We start from the raw sequence: 12064 nt of genomic DNA on the forward strand, positions 1-12064 counted from the left end.
TAAATTTCAGAAATGCTTGAAACTTCAATATTTCGAAATTTAAGGACGCTAATTTACTCAAAATTGATACACCCCGGCTTACCATGCAGCGGTAGCTTTCGGAAAGGTGAAAAACGCATATTTAATACTTGCGCCGGGTATTTAATGTTCGGCTCCGCCCGAACTTAGACTTTCTTACTTGTTTAAATAATACAAATATTTTTCTTTCCAAAGACATATAAAAACAAAAATTTTAAGTGGAAATTCGTTATGACTCGGGCTGGTCGAGTACTATGTAGGTCACTTAAAAAGTTCATCTTCAGAGTAACACCGTGTTATTTTTTATAAACATATAATTTATTCCTTAACCAAAACCGTATAAATCCAAGTTTCAATCGTTGTACACTTTAAAAAAAGCAACAAACTTTCGTAAAAATTTCGAGCTTTTTAAATAAATCTTTCAAAAATATTTGGAGTATGCAGTTTTGTTGCCCATTTAATTTTAGTATAGCAAAGAGCAATTATGAATATCTGGGACTGACCGTTGATTACTTGATTAGTGACACCTTGTATGATGACAATGTCAGTCATTTTCTTCCATACGAAGTATTTATGTTCAACGCTTTTTTACATGGAAAAAAGAGTGACACCCTTAACAGATGCAGATATTTTAATTTTTTACTTATGTATTTTTATCAGGCAATTGGTTCTACAGGCTTTGGCAAACCTAGTCCTGGGTCGATACTCAGTTGAACAACGCGTAAAAGAGATTCAAGCCCAGATGTTCCTAGATAAGGATGACAACATCGTGCGGAGTAAGCGGTTCTTTTGGGATGCTGCCATAGAGGCGCTTACTCGAAACCACCAGAAACCATCCCATTTCTTTCAAAGACGAGGTTTATCATACATATCTAAATCATCCTTGGAACAATGTGGCATTCATTGAGGTTCAACTTACACCTTTGTTAGCTCCCGCTTGCCTCAGCGGCCAGAGATGATATGCAGCCAAGAATAGTATTTGAGAAGGAATTCAGGACTGAAAAGTGCAGAAAAGCAGCATGGAATACTTAAGACCTGAAAAGGCGAGCCCAGTTAAGTAACTGAATTGGTATGCTGACTGCTCGAAAAGTCCAGGCAAGCATAAACGGTTTTGCTTTGTCTTTGGTATACTTGCAGGCCCTATTGATTATCCGCACCTCCTCATGAAAATTCGTGTTAATATTCCCTTACGTATTCTTCGTTGTAATGAATTGTTTTTTTGTAGGTGTTGCTAAATCTGTTAATGGAATGAATGCTCCTTTAAGGAGGAACCTATACCAATTTAATGCTTATTCTTCTAAATACTTTGGATTTCGTTTATTCTTTGTCTAAGCTTACTTTTAAGAATTTACTCATGAGCCACTTGTCATAAGGGTTTTCCTTAATCTGTGTTATGTGGTAAACAGAATTACCGAGGATAGCGGGTAACCGGTTAACGGGAAGCCACTGTCAAAATTAGAACACATTGAATAGCATGAAACGGCACAGAATTGCGGCGAGATGGATTTCTTGTCATTGCTTATTTTTACGCAATTTCGTTTACCCGATCGAATTTTTCGACTGTAATGGATCAGCTTTTCTCCTCCCGTCAGCCCCTTACCCGTTATCAGCTGCACTTCTGTTTACCACATTACTTATTTTACTTACTCCGACAAAAGCCCAGCGAACGATCCCAATCCGTGCCGTTACAATAAGCATAGCGATTACCAGCCAAATCAAAGCCCTCTGAGCAATAAAGACCGATATGATACTGATCAATATATTGAATTCTGCCATGCTCAGGATTCTCCGAGGGAATGATGCAACCGGGCTCTGAAAGAAAAAAATATCGAATTATTTGAACTGCTTAACTATAAATTGACACGCTTCAGAATATTCCCGAAATTTAAGTGGGCTTTCACAAAATGAACACTTGTGTGCTTTAGTGAACTGCTATTGGAAATTCAGCGCGCGTTATGTACTTTAGGTCTCTTGTCTTTTGACTCAGCTATAACCATTAGATCAAGTCTAGAAATCTGAATGTGTCTGCTTAGTACACAGTTCTCACTTTAGCGCTTTGCACTCACTCGCACAAATCGGCCGATTGCCATTCCATTTGCCCCGATTGCACTGCGTCCGCCTATCGCCGATCAACTTGAAGCCATAATTGCAATAATGTTGCAACAACATATTACGCCGTTTTGAAGCTGAGAAACCATTTTTCAGCGGTTCAGGATCTTCACATGGCACTCGTGATCGCGTCATATATACACCATCTGCCTTGTGAATCCAATGGAAGAGAAGACACAATAGAATGAGCAGATGAAAATGCTGCAGGTATCTGCTGAGTAACGGTACAGACATTACGCTGATTTATTTTATAGTTGTTACTTTTTTTTGAATTTAAACAAATTGTAAATACTTTTGGTTGAGGAGAAGTAATTAAATTTAGCTGTTTCCTCTCAGCATTCGCAATGACCACTGATAGGCGGTTGTAGTTCCAGATTTATGCAGACGGTTAGGCGAGAGATTTAATGTACTTACATTTAGATGTATGTACACACATACATATGTATTTATATACACTTCGATTCATTCGAGTTGTTCGCTTTTACTGTTTATAACTGATAAGCATAGCGGCGCTAAGGCGCAAAGGCGTAAACGCTTGTATTTAGTGAGTGTAGCAGAAAAAAATTAAGTCATACAAAGGCAAAAGGAGTACATAACACAAATACCCGATAAATTGTTTGAAAAAAAACCAATGATTTTTTATCGTTGCTCTCGCCCGCATACACACCAATATATATACATACATACATACATATACTAGGCGATAAATAAAAGTGTACACTTACCTTGCTGTAATATAATATTCACAATTATTTTAATGAAAATTTGTTTGCATTCATTATTTACGAAAATATAGTTCATTCTATAATATAAACCATATGAGTCAGACTTTATATAAAACTGACAAAAATTCAAAAAAAAAATCGCCAAAATTTTCCACTTCTTATTCAGAAATTCTAGAATATTTTCGAGTATGCAGTTTTGTATCCCATTCAGTTTAAGTCTAACAAAGAGGAAGCTTCAACCGGCTAAAAAATCTCGTTGATTTGTGCCATTTTTTTTTTGGATACTGCTTTTTCGTTTTTGTTTTTTTTTTTATATAACAAGTGCAATTTACACAAAAAAACTGGCGTAAATTGTTTTGCAATTTCGTAAGCAATTCCTGCCTATATGCGAAGAATGCGAGAATCCGTTACCAAACAAAAAAAAATGTTTAGCCGGTTGAAACTTGCATTTCCTGAAATTTAAATTGAATGGGCTACAAAATTGCATACTCGCATACTTGCAAATTTCTACAAAATCTGAAAAAAATGAATTTTTGTGGACTTTATGGAAAATGTAAAATTTTAATTCATATGGTTTATATTTATTATAGAATGGACTATATTTTCATAAATAATTAATGAAAAAAAGATTTCATGAAAATAATTGTAAATATTATATTAGAACAAGGTGCGTGCTTTCATTTGCCGCCTAGTGGATGTAGAAATATACATATTTTAGGGTAGTCCTAAAACACAAAGGAAAATAAGCTGTTTAAAATTTCCTTGTTGCCACCCCCAGAATTATAAAATATAAGGAGACCGGTGTTTTATACTAAGGACCCTTTTTTCGACCGCCTGTTAAAATTTATTTTCTTGCTAAACAAATCGACTGCTTTATCGACTGTGAACGAAAAATTTGACGGGCAGTCAAAGCACCCGTTAACTTTAACAGGCAATCTAGACCACTCCTGACATTCGAGAGAAAAAAAATAGGTATCTCCTTATTTTCGATATTATTCTCTTCATGGGGGTAGCTGGAAAAAGAAATTTGGACCACCCAAATGTATATACATATACATATATTTAAATATGCCCTGTCGGAAGAATCAGATACTTCAGAATACCGAAAACTAGAAGAACTAATTACGCCCGACTTCAATACTGACTTCAGAAATTTAGGAGTACCGTTAGTTTCTTCAGCATCCAAAGATCTGAACTAAACCAATATTAAAGGTATGGAGGAACAACCTTTCCTCTAAAAAAAGATTTATCAAAAACGGTTACCGTAGTGGAAGGAAATACTCTGATGAATTGATAACCTACCCCTCTTTCTAAGACGGTTAGAAAATGGCGAATTTCTTTTACACCTACATATTTTAGAATGGGTAAAATGGTCCGGAAGGCGTGGATCAAAACGCAAGGTTGCTAGGTATCTAGGATTATGTGCTAAGCATATGAGATAAAACTCAAGAAGTTTCTGTTACCCCTCAAGAGGGAAGATGCTAGGCTACTGGTGTTCTTACGGGTATGCCTGCTGGCATCCCACGCCTTTAAACTGGCTCTGTCCAATTATAATATTTGTAGGAGGTGCAGTGGAGGAGACAGAGGAGCCTAACCTATGTGATTGTCTTGCCCTTAGCAGACTGTGAATCAGTCTCCTGGAGCAGGCTTCCTGCCTAACTTGGAAGCCGCTGACAACTTAGGATATTTTAAGGTTTGCCAGTTTACCATTGCTCCTGACGCTCAGTGGTTTGCTGTATAATAGGGTCGTAGCTTATCTGGCAATACCACGGACCTTAATGGTCTCTGCGAAGCAACACAGTGGCTAGTCAGCTTACCTAACCTAACCTGACGTGATTCTGTATACCAGAATATACGGCTACTAGGCTTCAAGTTAAACACAGACTAGATTAGAGGCTCACCCTACAGCAGTACCAGATCACTAACATAAGACCCAATGTGACAAAATAAGTACCTTTTTGATAAAGTTCGAAAAATTTTAAAACTAAAACAGCATTCGTTGAGTAGTCTCATGCGAAGACAAACAGTATAAAATAACAATTGGCCTTTCTACGCCCTAAACCTTAGCGCACTTGCCTGCTTTCTCACAGAAATATATCACTTCAATTATTCGTATTCAATTTCATAAAAAATTTTCACAGAGTTGCAATGCAAACCACACGTTTCATGCTAAATGCGCGCAATCCCGGAGGCATAATCACGAATCTAACAACGGCAAAAACACGCTTAGCCGATATTTCACCACTTTCACTAATCATGGCAAATATTTACCCAGCGCGTCATGGTAGCATAGTATTGATAACAAAAACTGTGCATAGTAAGTATGTATATGCATTAGACCGTACCACCTTACAAGCAAACAAAAAAAAGTTCGGCGTACACCCTTTAGTTTGAAGTATTTTTGCAAAGCAATTAAACACAAATTTTTGCCCAACCTAGGGGTCGCCTTTTTACATTTTTCTGGGACACCTTCGTTCGGCAATAATTTCTTTTTAATAGTTTTAATGTTACGATATTAGGGCGGTAGGAACTGAGATCTAGTGGGTGACTACTAGAATGTGGTCGTTTAGGTGAATGAACTTTGGAATAAAAAAATTTTATCCACGGGACAGAAGAGATGAGAAATAAGAAAAGGGTGACACCTACAAAAATAGTTTAGACCAAGAAGTGTACGGCTAAATTTTTTTCTGGCGCATTCTAATAATACATAATACATACATTAGGACAGAGTAATTTAATTTCGAAAAAAGTGTTTAGCATTTTCGAGTTTTACGTTCGATTGTAACCAAAAATGGTGAACAATGTATAGTATAGTAAATTCGACTAAAAAAATTACAACATACGTACGAGTACTGCTTTTTATTTTGAAAATTGGGAGGGTCAAACGTCATTTTTGGTATAAAGTTTGTTTGCCACTTTTGTTTAGAATTAATCGTAGAATTTGAATTTTCTAAACACTTTCTTCGAAAATTTTGCTCTGAACAAATTACTTCGCCCTAATAAATTTACGAGTAGAAAATGTCCAGCTCGTCCAACCAACAAAGGAATTAACGGGCAAATAAAAATCAAAAGATGAAATGAAGCAAACTCTCGTCGCGCCAAATGCGAAAGGGAAATGAAATGGAAATGGTTGGCAGCAGCAAACAACTTGAGCTGCATACATATGTACATACATATGCACTTAGAAGTTCGACTGCAGTTGGCTTACTTCAATGTCAATTAAATTGCAAGCATCGAATTACTTTAGCCCAACTGCGCCTCCGCTCGACGGCCGACCACGACACACAGTCGCCGCGGTTGTGAAGTGGAATCATCGACTAGCTAGCAACGTCGATTTATGCTGAGTGATGAGTGCCGTTGCTGCTATGTGTGTTTATTTGTGCGTGTAGCTGATCACGTGCCGCCATTAGCATCAACGGTGATGATGGTGAATTATAGTTGGCGCGTGGCAAGATAACATTCAACCGCCAGTCATAGCCAACAAAATCCCATAGCTACCAGTGAGGGGAGGTGCGCGGCGACCCACCCCAGGAAACGGAATGCTGAATTGCACACTCCCCGGCTGCTTTCACTCCATTACGCAACGCCCATTTACCATTCGCTACTCGTCTTACGCGCCCCTCATATGTCGTCAGTCAGCAGCCAGCAGCCAGTAGTCTTCTCCACCTTCGCAACAATGCACTAACTTCGTTGCAAACTATGTTCTGTAGTGCAATGTTGTTAGAGTATGCAAGTGGATAGGAAATGTGGATATCGTTGTCATCACTGCTTGTTAAGTGTTATGTTGTTTTTATTGCTGTTGCTATCGTTACCGTTGTTAGTTGCTGTATTCGCAGCAGCGCAGCTATGTACTTTGTATTCGCACTTGATTGAGTTTCTAATGAAAAGTTTCAGAGAGGAAGCCATTTCATATTGAACTTGTGCGGAAGTATGCGAAAGCTGAGTAATTTCCTGAGTAACACAGCGGCACTGTGCTCATCTCGCTGAAAGGTTTAGCCACGAATATGTGAGGAGTCATAGCTGAGTTTGCAATAAGAAAAGAAAAGTCGAAAAGGAAAACGTCATTATCAGTAACAGTAAGGCTCGATGCCAGAGAATAAATATTGCTATGGGTTCAATGAGTACAAATTAGTCCCATCGGATTGTTATTTTATATAAGCTGCATGGAGTGGGGATTTCGAGTGATGGCGCCTAAAGAATTGTGTTAGACAACTCTCCATGCTCACAGTAAAGCTTTTCAAGCGGCTTATTCCTTTTCAAAAACTATCCTTGGTGGTGAGGAAGAAGTGAAACCCAAAGTGTTTAAATAGGCAGCTGAGCAGCATTTAGATTTAACTCCATTCTAGTATTGCAATAGTTACGATAGTCCACTATTCTACTGGGAAAACAGATTCTCCACTAAAATACTATATATAATCAGATGTTATCTCACTGAACCTTAGTAACAGTTCTACGATTGAGAACCTCCCTTAGACTTAGCAATAATGAAGTATCCAGGCCGTTTCTCGACCATTGTAAGAGAACTTCCGATCACTAAACGAGTTATTCAGAAACTTCTTACCCAGTTCAATGATATAGTAAATAACTGCAACTGCACAGCAGATGAGCTCGAAGAGATGGAAATCAGTCTAAGAATAGCTAGTAGTTAATAGTGAGTTTCTTCTATCGGCAAGCAAATGTTTACTTCGTTCAGCTATAGAGTAGAATGGGCCTCAATCTAGCGAGTAAGCTATCTTGGAAGTCTAAACTTGAGAAAAGAATCACCAGTGGCTTCCTACTGCTGCAGAATTGCAATTGATAGGACCTCTTTCTTAAAGATTTATCCTGCCCAGTCTTCTAGTAGAATTCATTTGAGAAGAATATGCTAGTCAGATAACTTAAGCGGGCACAACGGGTCACATTCATTGTAATCAGTTGGGCACTAAGGGCCGCTCCCACTATGGCGACATTCTTACCAAAACGCCCGTCGACATTATAGCTAAAACTACACCGGATGCTTACTGACTCAGAACCTGAGGTTCGAGTTTATTATGGGATTATTATTATTCTGCGATCGGGTGTCATGCTTTGGAACTAAATAGCACATCGTATTTTCTCTGGCGCAGCTCTTTAGAGCACGATGAGGTGGAATCAAGTTATTCTCTTAACCTACCCCTATCACCGAGGCTACAGTCTAAATACCTTGCAATGGATTTTTTAACTTGTCCTGAGAAGATATCTGGGACTAACGCTTGCCGCTTTCGAAACCTCATTCTTGGCTCTTCGATATATCTAGCAAGGTGTCATTTTCTTTGAGTTTTTTATTTGAAAGAGCGACCGTTACGCTTTAGTGATGGTAGTTTTATATATTATAAATAACATTTTATTACGAATTACAATGTTTAATATGGAAGGACCTCAAGAAAATTTCTAAAGTTCAGATATTTTTTGCAAATAAAGCCATATATTTATGGGGACCTTTTTAACGACAACCTACGTAAAACACGTAAGTGATATGATATGAAGATGTATTTTTGCATTAAAAAGAAAATTGCGTAAAAATTTCCCTTACGTTTTTTTGCGGTTAAGGCTCGATATCGTTGGTAAGCTAAAAAGCCATAAAACTTTCAAAACCGCGATTTTCAAAATCATTTTTCGACCTCTGAAAGGCAATGTTTGTTTTTGGGTCACTAAAAATGCTTTTATTTCAAAATATTTTTGTACATAAAATAAGTCAGGAATCAGGCTTTAAAACCCCGCATGGTCCAGAAAGCTTACTAAGAAGAATTTCCGGAACTACTAACATGTGTATGTAGGCAGGTTCTGCAATAATTTTAAAAGTTGCATACAATATGTATATTTGGGCTATTATTAACCAGACTTAAAAGTAGGCAAACGGCATCGCTGAGAATATTGAGTATCAAAATTAGGAATATAACTGCATACATACATATGTTCGTATGTCTTAAAATCAAGAATGATAGAATACAAGATTGCGCATTCCTGCGGGTGATGACGTCAAGATAGCAACGAATAGGAAAGAGTAATTGGAGATGGAGGAGAGAAAGAGTGTTATCCGTCAAACCATGGAGGTCGCCATATTTACATGCATATAAACATCTCTGCATATATACAAACAGTTTGCTAAAATGACGTCACACGAACAACTGATTCTGTCAAATTCGCCAAGAACAAGGTAGCGGTACTGCTGATTGCGCCACCTCTGTCTCCCTACATCGTGTCTTAAAATGTACAAATACATAGAAATTAAAAAGAGTTTAAAAGCTTTATACATTGAAAATGTTTATGAAATTGTCACTTTATAAAGCTTTTAAAATATATTTTATTTAAAATGAAAAATGGCTTAGCTGTTAACTGACTATTTATCTATCTCCATTCACAATTTCAGACACACAGTTTCCATACTCGTCAGAAACTCGGTATATTGAATTACCTTATTTAAAAATGAATATATGTATATGTACATGCATCCATATGTATGTATATGTGTGAATGCATACATACATGGATGCATCTTTATTGCCTGTGTTACAATAGCACTCAATGCATAATTCAAGTAGAATGACTAAAGTAAAATTCTAATAAAGCCACAGTGTAAGCTTCCGCAAGATTGTATGCGCACCTTTAGGTGTATTATGCGATGACAACATAAAAAGAAAAAGCAAAAAGGGAAATAAAATAAAAAAAAAAACTGGAAAAAACAAATACAGCTTCTTAACGCATACATACATACAACTACTCACATATGCGCTCACGATATTATCCTTGACACAGGACTACTCTGTACAGGGAAACTGAGAGATTACATACTTAAGAGATTGCGTGCAATACAAAGTCTTTGGTGCGTCTGACAGCAAGTGGTAACAATGTTGCATGTTACATTCACTAGCAATGACAATAACTGCTTACACACATACGAGTACAAGAGGCGAGCGCATACATCTATGCAAAAATAATTACATTTCCTACATATTCCGGACCCAGCAGGAAAATTTTAAATAATGGTATAAATTAACTAGAAGAAACTGTATAAGGATAACATATTATGGCTTGGACTCTCACATTTATTGATGATATGCTCCGGTCGACAGCTGAGTGCTCGCTTCTTCACTGCAAGTATCCTAACCCTGTCCACTACGACATCCTCAGCAACCGTTTTAATACCTGCACAAAAGAGGTCAGGCTACATCTGGGTCCCCACGTCGGGACGTGGGCGTACCGATTCCGATTTGAATAACCCAAATATCCTGGCAGCAAACTTCAACAATTAACCTCTTTCACGCCGCCCACAACCACCAATAAAGTACTGAGCTTCAACAAAGTTCTAAAATCGCTCGCCGGCAGAACTTGGAGCAAATCCAAAGAAATTTTGTAGGCAACATACAAGGTTCTAAATTATGCAGCGTCCACATAATGTAGCCGGGCAGCCATTTGATGCCTCCCGATGTCGCCAAAACACTATCTACACAGTGAGGACCAAATGCTCGCAGTAAGAGAGCACAATATTACGCTCAGCAAGCAGCTCCTAGAAGAGTGGCACAGACGCGAGCAACCGAACAGACAATTGCTCGAAGCGAAGATGGCATCTCTACGAACTAACGGCCGAGGTTTAACAATATACTCAACAAACAGGGAGTCTGTACCAAATGCATGTTCGGCATGTGGAGGTTCTCTCTAAAACTCTCTCGCTTGTAGGTACGTTCATCGCTAATCGCATAAGGTGAGGCGCAGGAGATATCGCTCACGAGACATCACAGGCGATGAACTAATATCATCAAAGCTACTTGGAATAAGCTATATCTGTTTGCGAAAGCGGTCATTTCAGGTACTCATTTGGCACCAGGACACTAAGAACTCAAGTAAAAACGGGCGCCAGGTAGGCTGGAGTAAGATGGGTAGTTATATTAAATTTCCTATCAAAGAAAAATACAGCGCCGAAATTTCAGATTATGGGTTGGTTTTGGAAAATTGGGGTTCGCTTTAGAACAGTAGTCGCAACTTAGAATTTTATACAAATGAACTGTGGTGGGGTTTCTGAAAAGAATTCGGAGTGGTAGGATCAGCAGTGTTCCTATCAATCCATCGTTTCAACCAGTATTCAATCAGCGAATTTCCCACCAGTATAACAGTAACCTTCGCCTTAACCAAATACATACTCGTACATTGCCACTTGGCGTTGTTTTGTCAACGCAACAGACATTACTCACTTTGCTGTCTGTCTGCTCGCCCACCGCAATGGCATGCTATTGTTGTTGCCATTCCTCTTTTTTGCGTTGTATTGCCTTTGCTTGATCGACAACAAAGCAAACTGTATAGAGAACAGTGAATAGAGATGATGAACGTGAATGAGTGGTATGGAGAGCTGTGTCATTACTGCCACTACGTACGAGTAGCATTAAGTGGCAGGCAACTCATCTTAGGCTCCTGGTTGGTTGCTCTGGCAATGAGATTCTTCCGCAGCCCAAACAAAACTGGGGTTGCAAAGAGATAAACAATCCCACGATTGCAGGTATGGTGCTGCTGCAAAGTGGCATGCAACAATCATCCTTCAGTTAACAACAATTGCACAACACTTTAGTGAGAATCGATAACCCTTGTTTTTCTTACTTGCAAACTGTCGCAATTGTTGCAACTCAAACACACACAAGCGCACTACCTGCTTATCTCAAAGTCAGTTTTTCGTCGCCAAAATTGCGTTTCTTTATCGTCCACTTGCGCTGCACTGATTTTGCGAGTCCTTCGCTTTGCCCTGCGTCGCACGGCTACTGGGAATGACAACAATTGTTTTATTGACACTGATTGACACATTCAACGGTCACATTGTTGCCAGTTATGGTTATTGCTAGAGCGCCACTATTGTGGACCGGCGCGCCGTGTGTGGGTTTTGCAGTAAATAACTCAGTTGATAGTTCGTCTGGCGACATATAGTACTCGTGAATAAACAGCCTAATGAAAAAGAAAACTTTGGTACAAGTATATAATACATGTACATTAGGGTGATCCTTAAAAAGTGAAATTAAATTTTCTTCAGTCTCACCCCCTCAATCGCGAATCTCACGGTCACGGATATCACATATAAATTTTGGTCCAGATTGGAGCTGGTTAAGGCGTGTCGCATAGGGGGGAAGGTTATATATTTTTCTATAGACACTAAAAAAACATTGCTTATTTATATTTGGCCGTTAATTGAAAATTCTGTTGATATTTTTTTG

At 38.4% G+C, this 12064-nt stretch overlaps 1 protein-coding gene across 1 annotated transcript; it reads right to left on the reverse strand.

Annotated features, from left to right (window-relative positions):
• Nucleotides 1-1205: 1205 nt before the first annotated feature.
• LOC118742100 (membrane cofactor protein-like) lies at nt 1206-2465 on the reverse strand. Its single transcript, XM_036474064.1, has 3 exons — nt 2085-2465; nt 1666-1830; nt 1206-1276 (listed from the first exon to the last, which is right to left on the reverse strand). The coding sequence occupies exons 1-3, from the start codon at nt 2359-2361 to the stop codon at nt 1206-1208; spliced, it is 513 nt and encodes a 170-aa protein (XP_036329957.1). The 5' UTR covers nt 2362-2465.
• Between the last annotated feature and the right edge of the window lie 9599 nt (nt 2466-12064).

Source organism: Rhagoletis pomonella, unplaced genomic scaffold (assembly GCF_013731165.1).
Source record: "Rhagoletis pomonella isolate Grant_MI unplaced genomic scaffold, Rhpom_1.0 Rhpom_scaffold_00006, whole genome shotgun sequence".
Taxonomy (NCBI): domain Eukaryota; kingdom Metazoa; phylum Arthropoda; class Insecta; order Diptera; family Tephritidae; genus Rhagoletis; species Rhagoletis pomonella.

What these genes read in the sequence shown, in the direction of transcription:
- LOC118742100 (XM_036474064.1), bottom strand. Translation starts at nt 2,361, where the DNA reads ATGTCTGTACCGTTACTCAGCAGATACCTGCAGCATTTTCATCTGCTC. An exon ending in CAATCGGCCGATTTGTGCGA is followed by an intron (nt 1,831 to 2,084) that starts GTGAGTGCAAAG and finishes TTTTTCTTTCAG; the next exon opens with AGCCCGGTTGCATCATTCCC. An exon ending in TTCGCTGGGCTTTTGTCGGA is followed by an intron (nt 1,277 to 1,665) that starts GTAAGTAAAATA and finishes TCCTCCTTAAAG; the next exon opens with GAGCATTCATTCCATTAACA.